The sequence below is a fragment of the Haliotis rubra genome, unplaced genomic scaffold, assembly GCF_003918875.1.
Source record: "Haliotis rubra isolate DU_JTF1 unplaced genomic scaffold, ASM391887v1 Scf258, whole genome shotgun sequence".
Taxonomy (NCBI): Eukaryota; Metazoa; Mollusca; class Gastropoda; order Lepetellida; family Haliotidae; genus Haliotis; species Haliotis rubra.
In genome coordinates, this window is record NW_025766647.1 from 321591 (window position 1) to 345362 (window position 23772).

General features: G+C 42.7%; 1 protein-coding gene across 2 annotated transcripts; it reads right to left on the reverse strand.

Annotated features, from left to right (window-relative positions):
* Positions 1-1073: 1073 nt before the first annotated feature.
* LOC124279863 (tyrosine-protein phosphatase Lar-like) lies at positions 1074-23444 on the reverse strand. 2 transcript variants are annotated; one of them, XM_046715738.1, is made up of 21 exons: positions 23315-23444; positions 22602-22751; positions 22274-22382; positions 21976-22064; positions 21573-21745; positions 21291-21378; positions 9633-9709; positions 8787-8823; positions 8550-8647; positions 8095-8220; positions 7836-7981; positions 5149-5284; positions 4914-5057; positions 4470-4503; positions 3620-3684; positions 3052-3177; positions 2842-2967; positions 2592-2734; positions 1563-1698; positions 1340-1407; positions 1074-1131 (listed from the first exon to the last, which is right to left on the reverse strand). In XM_046715738.1, exons 2-21 carry the CDS (start codon positions 22693-22695, stop codon positions 1128-1130), a joined length of 2019 nt encoding a protein of 672 aa, XP_046571694.1. In that variant the 5' UTR covers positions 22696-22751; positions 23315-23444; the 3' UTR covers positions 1074-1127. The 2 variants fall into 2 exon arrangements, with proteins under 2 accessions (XP_046571694.1, XP_046571693.1); XM_046715737.1 differs by lacking the exon at positions 1074-1131 and having other exon boundaries at positions 1147-1407.
* Between the last annotated feature and the right edge of the window lie 328 nt (positions 23445-23772).

The following is a 23772-nucleotide window of genomic DNA, read 5'->3' on the forward strand; positions in this document are numbered from 1 at the left end:
CTCTAGATAGGATGATGTTAATTGTACTGATGGACATGTTCAGAGTCGATGTACGTGGTCAGTGATGCTGGACCCCATCACATGTTGGTGTAAATACTCTGTGTCTCTAGATAGGATGATGTTAGTTGTACTGATGGACATGGTCAGAGTGGATGTACGTGGCCAGTGATACTGGACCCCATCAACTGTTGGCGTAAATACTCTGTGTCTCCAGATAGGATGATGTTAGTTGTACTGACGGACATGTTCAGAGTGGATGTACGTGGTCAGTGGTGCTGGACCCCATCACATGTTGGCGTAAATACTCTGTGTCTCTAGATAGGATGATGTTAGTTGTACTGATGGACATGTTCAGAGTGGATGTACGTGGTCAGTGATGCTGGACCCCATCAACTGTTGGCGTCAATATTCTGTAACTCCAGATAGGATGATGTTAGTTGTACTGATGGACATGTTCAGAGTGGATGTACGTGGTCAGTGATGCTGGACCCCATCAACTGTTGGCGTCAATATTCTGTGTCTCTAGATAGGATGATGTTAGTTGTACTGATGGACATGTTCAGAGTGGATGTACGTGGCCAGTGATGTTGGACCCCATCACATGTTGGCGTAAATACTCTGTGTCTCCAGATAGGATGATGTTAGTTGTACTTACGGACATGTTCAGAGTGGATGTACGTGGTCAGTGATGCTGGACAGGCTCAGAGTGGATGTACGTGGTCAGTGGTGCTGGACCCCATCACATGTTGGCGTAAATACTCTGTGTCTCCAGATAGGATGATGTTAATTGTACTGATGGACATGTTCAGAGTGGATGTACGTGGTCAGTGATGTTGGACCCCATCACATGTTGGCGTAAATACTCTGTGTCTCCAGATAGGATGATGTTAAATGTACTGATGGACATGTACAGAGTGGATGTACGTGGTCAGTGATGCTGGACATGTTCAGAGTGGATGTACGTGGTCAGTGATGCTGGACCCCATCAACTGTTGGCGTAAATACTCTGTGTCTCCAGATAGGATGATGTTAAATGTACTGATGGACATGTACAGAGTGGATGTACGTGGTCAGTGATGCTGGACATGTTCAGAGTGGATGTACGTGGTCAGTGATGCTGGACCCCATCAACTGTTGGCGTAAATACTCTGTGTCTCCAGATAGGATGATGTTAATTGTACTGATGGACAGGCTCAGAGTGGATGTACGTGGTCAGTGATGTTGGACCCCATCACATGTTGGCGTAAATACTCTGTGTCTCTAGATAGGATGATGTTAATTGTACTGATGGACATGTTCAGAGTGGATGTACGTGGTCAGTGGTGCTGGACCCCATCACATGTTGGTGTAAATACTCTGTGTCTCCAGATAGGATGACGCCATGTCATAACACAGCGAGACGTCAGCCTGGAAGATAAGGTCACAGTGTCATACATTGTAAACATATAGGAACATTGTTATAACACTAATATCAGCTAACTCTGTACAGCAACAGCTGATTTAACTCAATACATCACAGTAACAGTGTCAGTGATGATTACTTTGGTCGTTCTGATGTCTACCTGAGAGAGATCATTATCACACAGGTGTCCCAGCTGTCTGATGTTGTTGTAGATCTCCACCACGTTGTCGTACTTCATGCCCTGCACGATGTTGCTGAGGATACAGAACAACGTAGCTGATCGCCGTTCATGTTCACTGTTGGACAAAAATCTTCATCAGTCTCTACTCTAAAATGATTCGAACAACACAAGAAGTTCAAATTTGTTGGTTTCAATATAGAATAATACATAGAATTCTTACAACCAATACTTACTTATTTAACATCAAGTACACAGAAAGTGATGTTTGTACATTTTGCCAAACTGATAGTGAAACAATTACCCACTTGTTGTGGGATTGTAAGTTTACCCAGTTATTTTTGAATGATCTCTGCTCATGGATAATGAAATGTTCACATATATGTAACATGAACCTTGGTATAGAATTGATATTGTTTGGTGTAACGGAAAACATTGTTACAGACATAAATTTTGACTTTATTCTGTTGTTTGCCTAATTTTTCATATACAAATGTAAACATCAGAAATGCAAACCACAGTTTAAAAGATTTTCAAAGGAACATTTTGTCAGATATAACATAGAAAAAGACATATCCTTAAGCACTTGTACTGCTGATAAATTTCATCAGTCTTGGATCTTGTATCATATTATATTTTCTTCAGGAGAGCAGAATAGTAAAATATTCTATTCTTTTGTTTATTTTCATGTCTAAGACCAAAAAATATAATCTGAAGTTTATGTCAGATATTGAAAAGGCTTGTGTTTGCGTGCGCGCACGTGCGTGCGTGTGTGTGTGTGTCATTTGTACTAAAATCCCACAAGTAAAGTGTAAAGTACTGATTACATCAAATATTATGAATGTAAATGCTTTGTAATAGGGGTGAATGAATAAAATGTCTAAAACAAAACAAAAATAATTTGGTGGCACTTCCACATTTCCGTAATGTATATTTTAGATTAAGAGTTATCTTATACTGCGTGTAATTTGGCCAACTTTTGTCATAAATTTATATGCAAACATGTTCAACCTGAAAATAACTGTTAGTGGATGAGAGTTATCTTCCCCTGTGTTGAGGTCAACTTGATCCAGGAAGTAGAACAGAGAGGAATGGTCATCTTTCCGGAAGGTCTTCAAAAGATACACGTGCACCAGTTGTGAAGATTCACTGCCCTGCGAACCCAAGATTTCAGTATACATTATTTGTCATAAATAGATAAGTATTTAATGTGCGTAATATTCTATGACAAGTAATGTAGGAGCATGCAACAACGTCCCACCTCCATCTGCCTGTCGATCTTCCGGAGCACGATGTCAGAGTTGAGTGTGTTCTCTGTAGAACAAGACACGATCACCGTTCCCTGGTCCAGGCTGTGTCCTAGAGAAGGCATGTAGCCAGCCAGATCCTGAAATATCAACATTTACATCCACATCAAATCAGTTCCTTCCAGTTGCAGTCTCTAAACGCTTCTCAGAGTATTTCATCTCACCTGGTGCGAGTCTGGCAGGACAATGACAGTGGAAGACTCCTGTTCCTCTGTGAGTTTCCAGAACAGAGACGCCGTGGTGACGGAGGGGGCCTCAGTCAACAGGTAGCCATTCATGGACAGGTGGGACTGAAGGAGAACAAATGCAAGACTCGCTTCATATGAATAAAACTCGTACATATGTGACATAAAATACAAACATTATTGATTGAGGTAATAAGTGTGATGATCAGTTCTCAAGACGTGAGTACATTCGACATAGGTACCAATTGTTGAATATATCTATTGAATATCAAGATCCGGGTAAGATCTTCAGTAACCCATGCTTGTCGTAAGAGGCGACTAACGGGATCGGGTGGTCAGGCTCGCTGGATTGGTTGACATATGTCATCGGTTCCCAATTGCCCAGATCTATGTTCATGCTGTTGATCACTTGATTGCCTAATCCAGACTCGATTATTTACAAACTGTCGCCATATAACTGGAATATTGCAGAGTGTGGCGTAAAACTAAACTGACTCACTCACACGTTGTACCTGTACATGGCGCGGGGAGGAGTCGGTATACTTACTGGCATTATTACGGCTAAGATGTCTGTCCGTCCGTTCACCCATACACGGCCCTCGATGCGCCCAGCTGTCAAACACAAAGATATGATTAAACAAAGGGTCTTTTTTTCAGAATGGATATTTCCTTAAGGGGTGGCATGTATTCTAAAATCTCATCATGGGACCGAATGCCTCACTTCCCGCTCAAACGATTTTAGGTGTTTTCAGTATCATACCCTTGATTGGGGTGTCACTAAAGTTGGAAATAAGCAAAAATAACCACAGAATAACCAGCCTAAATTACAGATTCCATTGGGTGTAAAAGGCACACTATTGGTGAAGATTACAGGAACGGATCACTGAAAATCAATGATGACACCCGGTGTTCCAGCAAGGGTTCAGCATATCCTGCCCGTAGTACCCGCCTTCGAAATTATTAACATTACGACATACATCCGTTCTTGTTTTCCTCCACGAACTTTTTGATACCCATAAATGAAGCAAAGGTACCATGGTTCCTAGTATGGTGATCTACCTTCAGTTGTTGGCGATCTATAGCATTTTTTAATATTGTATCGTCCTCTATAGTTAAAGTATTTTAGATTTAATTGCTAGTTTTAAAAATATATCTGTGATAGTCTAGTTAGTTATACTGTCCCGTGTCGACAAATATTTTAAATTGATTACCTTGTTTTCATCCCTATATGGCTGTAATATTGCCGATGCGGTGTCAAATTTTAACTCACTCATAAACGAAGCGCATGACTCGGGGTGAATGCTATAACCATTTACATAATGTGACCTCCCAACCCTGATATCAGTGTTCAAACATACATTGCAAATAAATTATCAGCCCAGAGGAAATGTTCTTACCTGACTTACGTTCTTTGATGCTGACTTTAACTCTCTGAAAGACAAAAACATACAGTGTCCATATCATGTCTGAGATATATTGATGCAAAGGTGCAGCGTGCCATGAGTTACAAGATTGTGTATATTGTACAACTGCTGTTCAACTACAGTCCCCGACAGCACAACAAAATACAATGGACTTTTAGTGCTTTGTGCTTATGAAACAAGTTTGTCGCTACATTCATTGAGTTATCGCTATATATTCACCAAGTACATGTATCATAGTTACTTTATTTGGTGTATAACTGCACATTTACCAACCCTTCTTGTTGACGCCAGTGTCGTGATGTATAACTGATATCTTGTATTCCTGTCACGATATAGCTGGAATATTGCCGGTGTGACGTTAAATATTAACTCACTAACTCTGGGATTCCTAACAGAATCAGTGAAACAAGCACGCACCTGCATCATCTGAGATACTGATGTGGTCCCCATCTTGAACACCTTCTTTGTTCGTCTTTCTTGTCTAAATTCAGGTGAGGTCAAGGTCGTGTCACCCATCATCACTGCCTCGTGTAGGGTCGTGTACACGCATGCGTACTGCTCCTGTATCATAAGACAAGAGGTTTTATTGATGGACTAAAATGATGAGATATGGTCACATGCGACAGTACAACAGACATATTTTGTGACATACCTTGGTCTGAATCATATTTCTCCGCTGTTGTCTCATGAGATTTACAAATCCGAACACGTCCACCTTCTGGTCAGCCATAGTCCGGTCCAGCAGGTAGTCCACGGCGATGTACGTCCCTGTCCTACCAATACCTGCACTGTGGAGGGAAGTGTATTGTGGGATAAGGATGGGATACTGGCACTGTGGAGGAAGTGTATTGTGGGATAAGGATGGGATACTGGCACTGTGGAGGGAAGTGTATTGTGGGATAAGGATGGGATACCGGCACTGTGGAGGGAAGTGTATTGTGGGATAAGGATGGGATACCGGCATTGTGGAGGGAAGTGTATTGTGGGATAAGGATGGGATACTGGCACTGTGGAGGGAAGTGTATTGTGGGATAAGGACGGGATACTGGCATTTTGGAGGAAGTGTATTGTGGGATAAGGATGGGATACCAACATTGTGGAGGAAGTGTTTTGTGGGATAAGGATGGGATACCGGCACTGTGGAGGAAGTGTATTGTGGGATAAGGATGGGATACTAGGACTGTGGATGGAAGTGTATTGTGGGATAAGGATGGGATAACTGCATTGTGGAGGGAAGTGTATTGTGGGATAAGGATGGGATACCAGCACTGTGGAGGGAAGTGTATTGTGGGATAAGGATGGGATACTGGCACTGTGGAGGGAAGTGTATTGTGGAATAAGGATGGGATACCTGCACTGTGGAGGGAAGTGTATTGTGGGATAAGGACGGGATACCAGCATTGTGGATGGAAGTGTATTGTGGGATAAGGATGGGATACCTGCACTGTGGAGGGAAGTGTATTGTGGGATAAGGATGGGATACCAGCACTGTGGAGGGAAGTGTATTGTGGGATAAGGATGGGATACCAGCACTGTGGAGGGAAGTGTATTGTGGGATAAGGATGGGATACCAGCACTGTGGAGGGAAGTGTATTGTGGGATAAGGATGGGATACCAGCACTGTGGATGGAAGTGTATTGTGGGATAAGGATGGGATACCAGCACTGTGGAGGGAAGTGTATTGTGGGATAAGGATGGGATACCGGCATTGTGGAGGGAAGTGTATTGTGGGATAAGGATGGGATACCAGCACTGTGGAGGGAAGTGTATTGTGGGATAAGGATGGGATACCAGCACTGTGGAGGGAAGTGTATTGTGGGATAAGGATGGGATACCAGCACTGTGGAGGGAAGTGTATTGTGGGATAAGGATGGGATACTGGCACTGTGGAGGGAAGTGTATTGTGGGATAAGGATGGGATACCGGCATTGTGGAGGGAAGTGTATTGTGGGATAAGGATGGGATACTGGCACTGTGGAGGGAAGTGTATTGTGGGATAAGGATGGGATACCGGCATTGTGGAGGGAAGTGTATTGTGGGATAAGGATGGGATACTGGCACTGTGGAGGGAAGTGTATTGTGGGATAAGGATGGGATACCGGCATTGTGGAGGAAGTGTATTGTGGGATAAGGATGGGATACCGGCATTGTGGAGGGAAGTGTATTGTGGGATAAGGATGGGATACCGGCACTGTGGAGGAAGTGTATTGTGGGATAAGGATGGGATACTGGCATTGTGGAGGAAGTGTATTGTGGGATAAGGATGGGATACTGGCATGGAGGATAAGGATGGACTGGCACTGTGGAGGGAAGTGTATTGTGGGATAAGGATGGGATACCGGCATTGTGGAGGGAAGTGTATTGTGGGATAAGGATGGGATACCGGCACTGTGGAGGGAAGTGTATTGTGGGATAAGGATGGGATACACTGCATTGTGGAGGAAGTGTATTGTGGGATAAGGATGGGATACTGGCACTGTGGAGGAAGTGTATTGTGGGATAAGGATGGGATACCGGCATTGTGGAGGAAGTGTATTGTGGGATAAGGATGGGATACCGGCATTGTGGAGGAAGTGTATTTTGGGATGAGGATGGGATACCGGCATTGTGGAGGAAGTGTATTGTGGGATAAGGATGGGATACTGGCATTGTGGAGGGAAGTGTATTGTGGGATAAGGATGGGATACTGGCACTGTGGAGGAAGTGTATTGTGGGATAAGGATGGGATACCGGCATTGTGGAGGGAAGTGTATTGTGGGATAAGGATGGGATACCGGCATTGTGGAGGAAGTGTATTGTGGGATAAGGATGGGATACCGGCATTGTGGAGGAAGTGTATTGTGGGATAAGGATGGGATACCGGCATTGTGGAGGGAAGTGTATTGTGGGATAAGGATGGGATACCAGCACTGTGGAGGGAAGTGTATTGTGGGATAAGGATGGGATACCAGCACTGTGGAGGGAAGTGTATTGTGGGATAAGGATGGGATACTGGCACTGTGGAATGGAAGTGTATTGTGGGATAAGGATGGGATACGGGCACTGTGGATGGAAGTGTATTGTGGGATAAGGATGGGATACTGGCACTGAGGATGGAAGTGTATTGTGGGATAAGGATGGGATTGTGGCATGGTGTAGGTGAGTGTATTGGGGGGATAAGGATTGGATACCAGCATTCTGGAAAGAAGTGTATTGTAGCTTCAGTGCAGAGTCGAGATAAAATTCACGTACAAATCCATTTCCCGGCAAGTACACTTTCAAGACACACAGAGATTGTACTGATGAATGATTACGTTGAGATATAAACGCACATGTATACTAATGGTGTATTCCACATACCTGCAGTGCACCATCAAGGGCGTATTGTCAGGGTTTGGTGTCTTTCGTATCCTCCAAACGAACTCCATCAGTGGCGTTTCCTCTGGCGTTCCATGATCTGGCCATTTTGTGTAGTGGAAATGCTGAAACAGTCTACTCTCGCCAGTCTGTAGAAATACATGCAATTACGAGTGTTACTTTTAGCAATGTTTTTTACAAAGATTTCTCTGTATTATGTTACGATTGTGATTCTCTAACTGTTTCATCTCTACATATGTACCTCTTTCAATGTGGCTTTGAGTTCCCGGATGACCCAGTGAGCTCTGTGACTGATGTTGGTGACGGAGATGGTGAAGACGTCCACGTTCAGGTCCGACGTGTCTGACCAGTAGGGGACACACTTCACCTGGTGTCCAATTGTACATTCATAGTAGTGGTATGATAAGAAATGGAATGTCTGGCTCTACTGTAAATCTTCAGATGACAATCTGAAGCTCATGCAAAATAGAAATGCGAAGACGATGTTTTAATGACGAATACTTCACTAAACGAAGACCCAGGGACCTTTTAGTGACGGGTGATAGAGTCTCTTTTGGGTGGTATATTAAGATACCCTTGATAACAGCAGATAATTCCCACCCCTACATCTAGGACTTGTAAACCCTGCACAGTCATTACAACATCTACCTACATAGAACATGGAACATTGCGCATGGCACATGGAACTGCATCTACCTTTCCTGCCTCTGTCAGGTTCGTCAGCATCACGATTCTGGTCAAGTTCTTCTCGTAGATCATTCTCCAGAAGTCGCCTACCGTTTTCTTGTTTGGTGCTGGCGAACACAGTACGATTCTGATTGGTGACATTGGTATGTTCACTTTTCATATTGTTAAAAACAAGAGTATAGAAAAAAGTAAATTCTGTAATAGTATTTTACCAACGATTCTGAAGATAATAGCATGTAATCTGACCTTGTGCTGCAATATAAGCTTGATCCGTTGTGAAGCCCTGAAATATGAAATATTACCACTTAGGACGAAGCATATAAGCTTTGTATCTCATAGCTTGTGAAGAAACCTGAAAAAAATAAGGGAACACTTGTGCTTTCGTGTGATCCCTTATTTTTTTTTCCCTCAGTATATCTACCGGTCATAAAATCGTCCGACTGCAGGGTTCATTTTCTCTCTGCCAACCTGTTAGGATATTGTATGTTGTATAAGCCCATTAACACACTCCGTCATGGCTGTGTTTTGTCTGCTTTTGTGTGTTTCCAAAACATTCAAACAGGTAAATTAATTTGCATGCCTCTGTCAACAGTATTCCGATGTATCGTCGGGTCTAAGACTACTGTGGGAATAAAACCCAGGTGAAACCAAACTACGAAAATAAACAGGTGCTGCCTAATCCAGATACAAAATCAGGGATTTTAACATGAAGTCTTAGGACGTGGGTGTCCTGGGTGGAAGGTGCTTCAGACAGGGAATGACGGATGCTTCTGGTAACTCAGGATCTACGGGATATGCTGACTCTGTTCGAGAACACCTGCTGCCATCACTGACTTTCAGGGTCCATTCGTGTGATATCAACAGCTGTTACCCTAAACGTCAGGTGGGAGATGTTTATGAGGATAGTCAAGGCAGGGTATACTTTTGCACTGGTGTTTTAACTTTGAACAGCAAATTCACAGGGACGAGTTGATTGATAGCATGAAGTAGAGATCGGATGAAATATTCTTTTTTCAGTCAGTGCAGTTACTAAGGACCTTTCACAACATATCTAATTTATAACTAGCCATTGAGGGTATTCAGGAATCTTACATTGATGTAGCTGGCGTTGATGTAGTCGGAGGAGGGATCCCCGGGGCGTCTCTCCAGGACAACTCGGTTGTAGTCATCTGTGGGCGGAGATGAACTGGTACAGTAATGACTTTCCATGTTGTACACAGGTTGGAATAGCAGAAAATGACGTCATCATCGAACACCTGGCTGACCTTTTTTCACAGGGGTGTCAATGACCTTGTACTGAGCTGACATAAAAAATCAGGGTCATAGGTGTCCGTCGTTGGTCTAAGGGGTTAATGACCTCGTACCTCGTGGGAAAACGGATCCAGTGTAACTCATGCTGACAGGTGGGAATAAAAGAAAATGACGTCATCGAACACCTGGCTGACCTCATTTAACAGGGGTCAATGACCGCGTACCCCTAGGGAAATGGATGACACATCATAGCATCACACCATGACATCACGCCATTAATCAACTATCAATCTCACTGGACCACTGACCACAAACTAGTTTCATCCGGTTTCAGTTCTACCTATATAAACCCCCTCTGACAGTCAGTTGAGGTTATCACTTACTACATGTCTTTTTACAAAATGTTTATATATTCCATACTCAATAACCTTTTCTGTTGCCTGTGGAGAAAATCTGTTATCTCAAATCTCAAAGCGTGCGCCATTGAGGCTTGGTGAAATAAACTCGCTGCCTCCACACTTCCCTCGTCTCACTCAGCCAAGGTGCAATATGATACCTCCTCAAGTTGTATTCAAAATCGTTGGTCTAACATTATTGTCTCACGGTCCCTGGACCATATTATTTTCTCTAAAACCTAGCCCTCCCTGCAGTGCTAAGGCTCTAAATGAAGTCCCCACAGGTCTTCCGGGAATCCTTGTCAATTTAAATAAGTTTGTTTGTTACTATCAAATTTATATATTCAGAGACTAAATGTTTGTCTTGTCTAACATGTGCACACATATGTGTAAAAGAAATTATATGGGTTCAGTTCATGGGTTTTATAACACATTTGTTCAATGCAATATAGATCAGCGTTAATTGCCACATGAAAATGGTTTGAGTTTGTCTTGACCATCACCAAAAAATCCTAACTAAATAGAATTTCAAATGTATTTCAAACTTACCGCTATTCACATTCCATATTTGAATATCCAATCCATATTATCATTGTATCCTGCCTTGTAATGCAATAAATTTAGGAATCTGGGATGATATTGAGATGTTATACCCAAATCCCATATTTTTGTGATTGTATTGAATAAATCAACCACCAAAAAACATGAGACTAATATTGCACTTTCCATGTAAATATAACATATGTTATTTGTGGGATTGTGTCGTCCTGCGCTCTCTCTCTCCTACAGTGCAAGCAGAGAGACGCGATCTGGAGACCCACATTTGTGAATGTGGGACTATGCTGTAGTGGGGGATGAAGGGGCGGGGGCACTGCTGTGGCAGAGGGAGGGCGTGTCAGGTTTCTGTCGACAGTTATAGCCTGGTGAGATTTCTCACGAGTGTAAACAACCTATGTTACTATGGTGGAATTATCAGCCCATGAATTATTCCCTACTCTCAAACTAAACAGTATGATTTTGTATCGAATCAATGCATCATGATATGACAATGCTTGGTGTATTTTAAAATTAAAAACATCCATAAATAGAATGCTACATGCTTGTTAGAATCAACACTAGTTGGGGCGTGTCAGCTTTGACTGTAGAACTGTGCGTTCGCGTCATGGAGATTGTACGTGCGCTTTCCAACCTATTAGGAATGCAACTTTCATGTAATTCATCTAAAATTCCATCAGGAAAGGGATGTAATTGTATATTGTTAGCATGAAAGAGTAATCATAAATGTATGAATCACAACGCATGGGTGTATATTATTATTATATTGGTATTTATATAGCACTATAGTCCCTCCCGCATGCATGCTCAAAGCGCTGGTCAATTTTTCCTTATATGTCAATCACAGTCATATTACCATTCTTAACTCCTCGGGGAGCATCTTGCTGTCACTAGGCGCACCAAGTTAATGTGGCTTTCCCATCCTAACCAGATATACATGACAAAAAACAACATATACTGATTTCAATTTTTTTATTAGTTCCGTTTCAAACGAGTAGAACTACGCGATAGGAGCGGTCCCAGAAGTCTACTTTACATCTGTTGTGAATTGTCTTATTGCCCCTCCTCAACCTCCTGTCCTTCACTCTCTTCATCAGATGTTATGTCTTCATCTTCATCAAGCCTTCCACCCAAGACTTATATTTGTACAGATTGGAAAACACGTCATGATACTGATTATTTGTGTCTCCTACTTGTTTCAGTATTCCTTGTGTCTTTGGACCCAACTGCATATGATACAGATAAGTAATAAATCGGGCATACGTCTCTTTAAACGTGCTCCAGATGAATTTGTTAAATTTGGCTTGAATCGTGTCTTCATGTAAACCTCTTTTCATGTACAGCTGTCGTTTCTCATCCCAAAAGTAGTCTTTATTCAGCTCACGTGTACGTGAATACATTAGTCTTATACCTTGCTCTTTGAGATCAGCCATCTTTCTTTTTTCTGTTGTTTTGTGTGACATCACTTAATGATTCATCATCATCATCATCATGATCATCATTTTCCATTTTAGGACATTGTTTATCGTGTAAATGTCTTTGTAAGTTGTGGTTATTGCTAAATACTTGACCACAATAGTCACAATCTGACAGTGGACATGGTGCCTTCACAGGAGAGAAGTTGTCGTCTTCCTTCCACTTCCTTTTAACTTTGGGTATTCCTGGTGGACCCACTGAAGACTTTACGGGACACCAGTTTCTTCTGTGTTTTTTGCAAACCCTGCACGTCTTGAAACATGAGTCTACAGTCATCACAAGATGGCATGGTTGGGAGGTTTTCTTCACACGTCTGCTCACGCTGAATGTCAGACTCAGACTGAATTGTCCTAGCTTGGAGGTATCCTTTTAAACTGAATGCATTGAGACAAAGTCGTAAAGGGGAAGGTGTTTGGGGTTTTATATCAACCAAAAAGTAGTCATATGGTTTCTGGTTAGCCCTTTCAAACGGCTCCATGAAATGGTCTGTGTTACCTGGATACATTTGCCTTGCCAAAGTCATAATGGGTTGTTGATCGATAGGGTTGTTGAACAGAAGCAGATAATAGCAGTTTCTTCGTTGTGTGAGATCCTTACTGAAATACAAATTCTGGTTCAAGGCTATCACTGAGAGATTACGATGATGACTTCCTTCCGTAAACAGATCTGTAATGCGTGGATCTTTGCTCGCCGTTGACATTAAGTTGTCGAGGATAACCACATTCACCACATGGGGGTCCAGAAACGCATCCTTTTCGAGATCAGAAGGAATGCCTTGATGAAATTCCTCATGGGGATAAATATGGGTTTGAATGGTGTTATACAAGGGCTTCCACCATTTGTAGAGCCAAATAATACGTTCAGGATAAGGTTTAATGTTCATCCTATCTAGAATCTGTTTCACTAAGTAGGTTTTCCCACAGGAGGTGGGCCCTGAGACAATCATGGTGAAAGGGTGTATCAGTCTAAATCCTTCCAAAGACTGAGCAGTACTTTCTGATGAATGTGGTTGTACTGGTTGCTGCTGCTGCTTCTTTTGCATATGTTGCTGCTGCTGCTTTTGTTGTTGCTGCTGCTGCTTGATATCTCCTCCTGAATGTTTTGTTCGAATATGACGGGACAAGTCATGAGCCCAAACATATTGTTTGGAGCATACCGACAGGGATGCATAATGATGTTCACACGTCGGCAGTCCTACTACAAATGACACATTTAGCCTTTTGTCTCTATTTAAAAATCTGTTTTCATTCGCTTTGTTGACACTGCTTCCATTGTGTTTTCCCTATGGGCGACACTTTCCCTTTCTCTCAAACTAGGCTTTAGCCTGAACAACTTGTTGGGTGGGAGATTTGAGGTGCGTTCCTACTGTGCCCCTTCACTCACCTTTTGTTACGACATTCTCATTGAGGACTTGTAAACCCTGTCAGCTACATTCTCATTGCCACATTCTCATAGGACTTGTAAACCCTGTCAGCTACATTCTCATTGAGGACTTGTAAACCCTGTCAGCTACATTCTCATTGAGGACTTGTAAACCCTGTCAGCTACATTCTCATTGAGGACTTGTAAACCCTGTCAGCTACATTCTCATTGAGGACTTGTAAACCCTGTCAGCTACATTCTCATTGAGGACTTGTAAACCCTGTCAGCTACATTCTCATTGAGGACTTGTAAACCCTGTCAGCTACATTCTCATTGAGGACTTGTAAACCCTGTCAGCTACATTCTCATTGAGGACTTGTAAACCCTGTCAGCTACATTCTCATTGAGGACTTGTAAACCCTGTCAGCTACATTCTCAGAGAGGACTTGTAAACCCTGTTAGCTACATTCTCATTGAGGACTTGTAAACCCTGTCAGCTACATTCTCATTGAGGACTTGTAAACCCTGTCAGCTACATTCTCATTGAGGACTTGTAAACCCTGTCAGCTACATTCTCATTGAGGACTTGTAAACCCTGGACTTGTAAACCCTGTCAGCTACATTCTCATTGAGGACTTGTAAACCCTGTCAGCTACATTCTCATTGAGGACTTGTAAACCCTGTCAGCTACATTCTCATTGCGGACTTGTAAACCCTGTCAGCTACATTCTCATTGAGGACTTGTAAACCCTGTCAGCTACATTCTCATTGAGGGACTTGTAAACCCTGTTAGCTACATTCTCATTGAGGACTTGTCAGCTACATTCCCTTGTAAACCCTGTTAGCTACATTCTCATTGAGGACTTGTAAACCCTGTCAGCTACATTCTCATTGAGGACTTGTAAACCCTGTCAGCTACATTCTCATAGCGGACTTGTAAACCCTGTTAGCTACATTCTCATCATTGAGGACTTGTAAACCCTGTCAGCTACATTCTCATTGAGGACTTGTAAACCCTGTCAGCTACATTCTCATTGAGGACTTGTAAACCCTGTTAGCTACATTCTCATTGAGAGGACTTGTAAACCCCTGTTAGCTACATTCTCATTGAGGACTTGTAAACCCTGTTAGCTACATTCTCATAGCGGACTTGTAAACCCTGTCAGCTACATTCTCATTGAGGACTTGTAAACCCTGTCCCTGTCAGCTACATTCTCATTGAGGACTTGTAAACCCTGTCAGCTACATTCTCATTGAGGACTTGTAAACCCTGTTAGCTACATTCTCATTGAGGACTTGTAAACCCTGTCAGCTACATTCTCATTGAGGACTTGTAAACCCTGTCAGCTACATTCTCATTGAGGACTTGTAAACCCTGTTAGCTACATTCTCATTGAGGACTTGTAAACCCTGTTAGCTACATTCTCATTGAGGACTTGTAAACCCTGTTAGCTACATTCTCATAGAGGACTTGTAAACCCTGTCAGCTACATTCTCATTGTTAGCTACATTCTCATTGAGGACTTGACTTGTAAACCCTGTCAGCTACATTCTCATTGAGGACTTGTAAACCCTGTTAGCTACATTCTCATTGAGGACTTGTAAACCCTGTTAGCTACATTCTCATTGAGGACTTGTAAACCCTGTCAGCTACATTCTCATTGAGGACTTGTAAACCCTGTCAGCTACATTCTCATTGAGGACTTGTAAACCCTGTCAGCTACATTCTCATTGAGGACTTGTAAACCCCTGTCAGCTACATTCTCATTGAGGACTTGTAAACCCTGTCAGCTACATTCTCATTGAGGACTTGTAAACCCTGTCAGCTACATGTTTGTAAACCCTGTCAGCTACATTCTCATTGAGGACTTGTAAACCCTGTCAGCTACATTCTCATTGAGGACTTGTAAACCCTGTCAGCTACATTCTCATTGAGGACTTGTAAACCCTGTCAGCTACATTCTCATTGAGGACTTGTAAACCCTGTCAGCTACATTCTCATTGAGGACTTGTAAACCCTGTCAGCTACATTCTCATTGAGGACTTGTAAACCCTGTCAGCTACATTCTCATTGAGGACTTGTAAACCCTGTCAGCTACATTCTCATTGAGGACTTGTAAACCCTGTTAGCTACATTCTCATTGAGGACTTGTAAACCCTGTTAGCTACATTCTCATTGAGGACTTGTAAACCCTGTCAGCTACATTCTCATTGAGGACTTGTAAACCCTGTCAGCTACATTCTCATTGAGGACTTGTAAACCCTGTCAGCTACATTCTCATTGAGGACTTGTAAACCCTGTCAGCTACATTCTCATTGCGGACTTGTAAACCCTGTCAGCTACATTCTCATTGAGGACTTGTAAACCCTGTCAGCTACATTCTCATTGAGGACTTGTAAACCCTGTCAGCTACATTCTCATTGAGGACTTGTAAACCCTGTCAGCTACATTCTCATTGAGGACTTGTAAACCCTGTCAGCTACATTCTCATTGAGGACTTGTAAACCCTGTCAGCTACATTCTCATAGCGGACTTGTAAACCCTGTCAGCTACATTCTCATTGCGGACTTGTAAACCCTGTCAGCTACATTCTCATACAGGACTTGTAAACCCTGTCAGCTACATTCTCATTGCGGACTTGTAAACCCTGTTAGCTACATTCTCATTGCGGACTTGTAAACCCTGTCAGCTACATTCTCATTGAGGACTTGTAAACCCTGTCAGCTACATTCTCATAGCGGACTTGTAAACCCTGTCAGCTACATTCTCATTGAGGACTTGTAAACCCTGTCAGCTACATTCTCATTCGGACTTGTAAACCCTGTCAGCTACATTCTCATTGCGGACTTGTAAACCCTGTCAGCTACATTCTCATTGAGGACTTGTAAACCCTGTCAGCTACATTCTCATTGAGGACTTGTAAACCCTGTCAGCTACATTCTCATTGAGGACTTGTAAACCCTGTCAGCTACATTCTCATTGAGGACTTGTAAACCCTGTCAGCTACATTCTCATTGAGGACTTGTAAACCCTGTCAGCTACATTCTCATTGAGGACTTGTAAACCCTGTCAGCTACATTCTCATTGAGGACTTGTAAACCCTGTCAGCTACATTCTCATTGAGGACTTGTAAACCCTGTCAGCTACATTCTCATTGAGGACTTGTAAACCCTGTCAGCTACATTCTCATTGAGGACTTGTAAACCCTGTCAGCTACATTCTCATTGAGGACTTGTAAACCCTGTCAGCTACATTCTCATTGAGGACTTGTAAACCCTGTTAGCTACATTCTCATAGCGGACTTGTAAACCCTGTCAGCTTTCTCATTGGGACTTGTAAGCCCTGTCAGCTACATTCTCATTGAGGACTTGTAAACCCTGTCAGCTACATTCTCATTGAGGACTTGTAAACCCTGTCAGCTACATTCTCATTGAGGACTTGTAAACCCTGTCAGCTACATTCTCATAGCGGACTTGTAAACCCTGTCAGCTACATTCTCATTGAGGACTTGTAAACCCTGTCAGCTACATTCTCATTGAGGACTTGTAAACCCTGTCAGCTACATTCTCATTGAGGACTTGTAAACCCTGTTAGCTACATTCTCATTGAGGACTTGTAAACCCTGTCAGCTACATTCTCATTGAGGACTTGTAAACCCTGTCAGCTACATTCTCATTGCGGACTTGTAAACCCTGTCAGCTACATTCTCATTGAGGGACTTGTAAACCCTGTCAGCTACATTCTCATTGAGGACTTGTAAACCCTGTCAGCTACATTCTCATTGAGGACTTGTAAACCCTGTCAGCTACATTCTCATTGAGGACTTGTAAACCCTGTCAGCTACATTCTCATTGAGGACTTGTAAACCCTGTCAGCTACATTCTCATTGAGGACTTGTAAACCCTGTCAGCTACATTCTCATTGAGGACTTGTAAACCCTGTCAGCTACATTCTCATTGAGGACTTGTAAACCCTGTCAGCTACATTCTCATAGCGGACTTGTAAACCCTGTCAGCTACATTCTCATTGAGGACTTGTAAACCCTGTCAGCTACATTCTCATTGAGGACTTGTAAACCCTGTCAGCTACATTCTCATTGAGGACTTGTAAACCCTGTCAGCTACATTCTCATTGAGGACTTGTAAACCCTGTCAGCTACATTCTCATTGAGGGACTTGTAAACCCTGTTAGCTACATTCTCATTGAGGACTTGTAAACCCTGTCAGCTACATTCTCATTGAGGACTTGTAAACCCTGTCAGCTACATTCTCATTGCTTGGACTTGTAAAACCCTGTTAGCTACATTCTCATTGAGGACTTGTAAACCCTGTCAGCTACATTCTCATTGAGGACTTGTAAACCCTGTCAGCTACATTCTCATTGAGGACTTGTAAACCCTGTCAGCTACATTCTCATTGAGGACTTGTAAACCCTGTCAGCTACATTCTCATTGAGGACTTGTAAACCCTGTCAGCTACATTCTCATTGAGGACTTGTAAACCCTGTCAGCTACATTCTCATTGAGGACTTGTAAACCCTGTCAGCTACATTCTCATTGAGGACTTGTAAACCCTGTCAGCTACATTCTCATTGAGGACTTGTAAACCCTGTCAGCTACATTCTCATAGAGGACTTGTAAACCCTGTCAGCTACATTCTCATTGAGGACTTGTAAACCCTGTCAGCTACATTCTCATTGAGGACTTGTAAACCCTGTCAGCTACATTCTCATTGAGGACTTGTAAACCCTGTCAGCTACATTCTCATTGATTCCCTGTCCCTGTCAGCTACATTCTCATTGAGGACTTGTAAACCCTGTCAGCTACATTCTCATTGAGGACTTGTAAACCCTGTCAGCTACATTCTCATTGAGGACTTGTAAACCCTGTCAGCTACATTCTCATTGAGGACTTGTAAACCCTGTTAGCTACATTCTCATTGAGGACTTGTAAACCCTGTCAGCTACATTCTCATTGAGGACTTGTAAACCCTGTCAGCTACATTCTCATTGAGGACTTGTAAACCCTGTCAGCTACATTCTCATTGAGGACTTGTAAACCCCTGTCAGCTACATTCTCATTGAGGACTTGTAAACCCTGTCAGCTACATTCTCATTGAGGACTTGTAAACCCTGTCAGCTACATTCTCATTGAGGACTTGTAAACCCTGTCAGCTACATTCTCATTGAGGACTTGTAAACCCTGTCCCTGCTAGCATTCTCATTGAGGACTTGTAAACCCTGTCAGCTACATTCTCATTGAGGACTTGTAAACCCTGTCAGCTACATTCTCATTGCTTGTAAACCCTGTTAGCTACATTCTCATTGAGGACTTGTAAACCCTGTTAGCTACATTCTCATTGAGGACTTGTAAACCCTGTCAGCTACATTCTCATAGAGGACTTGTAAACCCTGTCAGCTACATTCTCATTGAGGACTTGTAAACCCTGTCAGCTACATTCTCATTGAGGACTTGTAAACCCTGTCAGCTACATTCTCATAGAGGACTTGTAAACCCTGTCAGCTACATTCTCATTGCGGACTTGTAAACCCTGTCAGCTACATTCTCATTGAGGACTTGTAAACCCTGTTAGCTACATTCTCAGCTACATTCTCAGGACTTGTAAACCCTGTCAGCTACATTCTCATTGAGGACTTGTAAACCCTGTCAGCTACATTCTCATTGAGGACTTGTAAACCCTGTCAGCTACATTCTCATTGAGGACTTGTAAAACCCTGTCAGCTACATTCTCATTGAGGACTTGTAAACCCTGTCAGCTACATTCTCATTGAGGACTTGTAAACCCTGTCAGCTACATTCTCATTGAGGACTTGTAAACCCTGTCAGCTACATTCTCATTGAGGACTTGTAAACCCTGTCAGCTACATTCTCATTGAGGACTTGTAAACCCTGTCAGCTACATTCTCATTGAGGACTTGTAAACCCTGTCAGCTACATTCTCATTGAGGACTTGTAAACCCTGTTAGCTACATTCTCATTGAGGACTTGTAAACCCTGTCAGCTACATTCTCATTGAGGACTTGTAAACCCTGTCAGCTACATTCTCATTGAGGACTTGTAAACCCTGTCAGCTACATTCTCATTGAGGACTTGTAAACCCTGTCAGCTACATTCTCATTGAGGACTTGTAAACCCTGTCAGCTACATTCTCATTGCGGACTTGTAAACCCTGTCAGCTACATTCTCATTGAGGACTTGTAAACCCTGTCAGCTACATTCTCATTGAGGACTTGTAAACCCTGTCAGCTACATTCTCATTGAGGACTTGTAAACCCTGTCAGCTACATTCTCATTGAGGACTTGTAAACCCTGTCAGCTACATTCTCATTGAGGACTTGACTTGTAAAACCCTGTCAGCTACATTCTCATTGAGGACTTGTAAACCCTGTCAGCTACATTCTCATTGAGGACTTGTAAACCCTGTCAGCTACATTCTCATTGAGGACTTGTAAACCCTGTCAGCTACATTCTCATTGCGGACTTGTAAACCCTGTCAGCTACATTCTCATTGAGGACTTGTAAACCCTGTCAGCTACATTCTCATTGAGGACTTGTAAACCCTGTCAGCTACATTCTCATTGCGGACTTGTAAACCCTGTCAGCTACATTCTCATTGAGGACTTGTAAACCCTGTTAGCTACATTCTCATTGAGGACTTGTAAACCCTGTCAGCTACATTCTCATTGAGGACTTGTAAACCCTGTCAGCTACATTCTCATTGAGGACTTGTAAACCCTGTCAGCTACATTCTCATTGAGGACTTGTAAACCCTGTTCTCAGCTTGTATTCTCATTGAGGACTTGTAAACCCTGTTAGCTACATTCTCATTGAGGACTTGTAAACCCTGTCAGCTACATTCTCATTGAGGACTTGTAAACCCTGTTAGCTACATTCTCATTGAGGACTTGTAAACCCTGTCAGCTACATTCTCATTGAGGACTTGTAAACCCTGTTAGCTACATTCTCATTGAGGACTTGTAAACCCTGTCAGCTACATTCTCATTGAGGACTTGTAAACCCTGTTAGCTACATTCTCATTGAGGACTTGTAAACCCTGTCAGCTACATTCTCATTGAGGACTTGTAAACCCTGTCAGCTACATTCTCATTGAGGACTTGTAAACCCTGTCAGCTACATTCTCATTGAGGACTTGTAAACCCTGTCAGCTACATTCTCATTGAGGGACTTGTTGTAAACCCTGTCAGCATTCTCATTGAGGACTTGTAAACCCTGTCAGCTACATTCTCATTGAGGACTTGTAAACCCTGTCAGCTACATTCTCATTGAGGACTTGTAAACCCTGTCAGCTACATTCTCATTGAGGACTTGTAAACCCTGTCAGCTACATTCTCATTGAGGACTTGTAAACCCTGTCAGCTACATTCTCATTGAGGGACTTGTAAACCCTGTCAGCTACATTCTCATTGAGGACTTGTAAACCCTGTTAGCTACATTCTCATTGAGGACTTGTAAACCCTGTCAGCTACATTCTCATTGAGGACTTGTAAACCCTGTCAGCTACATTCTCATTGAGGACTTGTAAACCCTGTCAGCTACATTCTCACTTGTGAGGACTTGTAAACCCTGTCAGCTACATTCTCATAGCGGACTTGTAAACCCTGTTAGCTACTCTCGTTGAGGACGGGTGAATATTATATACATTGTCTGTGATGTAGTGGTGAGATACTCACAGGGGTAGTACTGCCGGAATCTGTTCTTGCCGCGGTTCTCCTCACGTTGAGAATCTTCATACGTGTGTGTAAACCCGGATATCAACCGCTAGAAAAAATAATTATAATCAATTTCTGACAAACAAACGTGTCCTGCCTTACGCTATGGCGGCATCTTTTCTGCCCAAATGAACAATCTAAAGCTGTTCTCAACACGACATCTGCGATACATGTATGGAGTTGTATAGAGATATATCCCCTAACTTGATATTGACCTCATAGATAATGGATGATGAAATGTACCATGTATTCCTGTTCGAATCCTCCTTCACTAGCCTGGAGTTCTGTGATTCTGTCCCCCAGCTTGTCGACAGCCACCTCCGTCACTGTGACCGGAGTCGTCATGTTGTAGTAGGAGCTTCTGTCTGCCCCCTCCTCTATCTCCTCCTCATCCTCTCTGTCTGTTTCCCGGGATGCTGCAGGACAACAGACATTCACTCTAAACACGCCTACCACTGTCAGCAAGTCCTCATGGTATTATCTGGGGGAGATCATTACTTATCTTGATGAGAGCCGGGCACTACGTTCAGAAACCTACGGCAGGATACCCTCACCTATTGCACCTTGTATCATCACTATTTCATATCACAAACATGGTCAGACTCGCACAGTAGTGTCTGATTGTTGTTCTGTGTGTTTTACTTACCCTCTATCTGGTTTCCTTCTGGTCCCATAGCTGTTATGTCCTCGTAGATCGAGTTCCCCTTGTTGGTACTGTTGGCTTTGTGTTGTCTCCTTCAGGTGAATACAAGAAGTATCAGCTTTTGGTCACACAGATTTGATGATATTCTGCTTTAATGCTTTATTATAGGTGTACACTATATTACTCATGTTTGGGAGTTGGTCCTAGCTATTTGGTGCTACAATAAACACGATATGCTCCGTTATACCGTGAACTTGCTCATGATACACGTACCTGTACATTTGTATAAAACCGCACCTACCTGTAAAGCACAACAACTACAACAGCCAGTACAACCACGGCCGCGGCTACCACACCACCAACGATACCCCCAGTCACATCACTCTTGGACTGATGAGATGAAACAGTCCCTGAAATAACAGAGACCGAGGGCGTGAGTGAGTGAGGGAACTTCTGGCAGTATCAGTCATATGTCAAATAATTCAGAGGAATAGAATGTCTCATAACGCCCATGATATAGGCATAGATCTTGTTGTCAAAGTTTGTCATAAACAGACCCCAGTGTATGTTTGTGTCAACACATCCACGTTGACATGCCTGAGTTGTGACATACTTCCTCTGACACTTACTGTGTATACAGTCTTCTCCCGTCCACCCTGGCTGGCATCCGTTCTCACAGACACCTGTATCCGGGGGACAGGTGACATTCCCTCCCTCACACATCCGGGCACTGCAGTTACCCACACATCCGGCACCGTACTCTACATCGAGGACACACCCTGTTGCAAAAGGAACTTAAATCGTCAATTACAGAAAATATTAAGACAAAGTGTGACAGTATGTTGCCCCGATAGTACTGTACTAACATGAATATCAGTCGGAGTGTTGAATGTAAGCATATCACAACTATGTGACAGGCGGATCAACAAGACTGACTACAGGAGTGACTGATTACGCGCGTGACCCTACAACGTGCGGCTCGTGCAACTGGGTGTGTAGGGTAGGTTTTCTTGCATAGAATGTTTCTTGTCAACACCCTTGTCTGTTATCGACAATTATATTTCATGAGCCCCTTACACGGCTAGCAAAAGTATTTTCATATAGTCGTATATATAAGGAAAGGACGGCTTTTTTCCAATTTGTAGGAAATTCCTTGCTGTTATGTATGAATAAACAAATGATTTTCAAAATATTTGTAAGTTTATGATTTTGAGTGTAAGGACGTTTTGTAATAGAAGCTTTGTGTCAAGTGACTCAGGATGTGTACAATCATTCGACATCTATCAGCTTTAGTTGCATCATAATCTGGCCAAAAGAATATTGTAGTATGTTCAGTTCTCACCTGTTGTACAGTCGACACCCTTCCATCCGGGGCTGCAGCCTCCGTCACACACCCAGTCACGTGATCACATCTAGGCGAGGAGGTGTCACTACAGTGTCTGTCGGAGCAGTTTCTGCCACAATCCTCTCCATACGTGTCCACGCATTCTTTAAAAAAAATACAAACTGCGTCTTAATTCGGAATAAATCACGTTAAGATGTCAAAACTAAAGCCAAGGAAATAGTTCTTCAGAAAGTTGGTTCAGACAGAGGTCTCTGTTTTAGTCTCTGTTTTGTGCCGTCCAGTCTCATGCGATATGCTTCTATTCCAGACATCCTTCTATTAACAGAAATAGGAGCAGAATCGGGTGCCCTTTGTCCAATGAGACATAACATCCGACATCCATGTGTTGTTTCCAGACTAATTCGATATGTTTCTATTTGAATAATCTCCCTGCAGAATCCAATGTCATTTAGCTA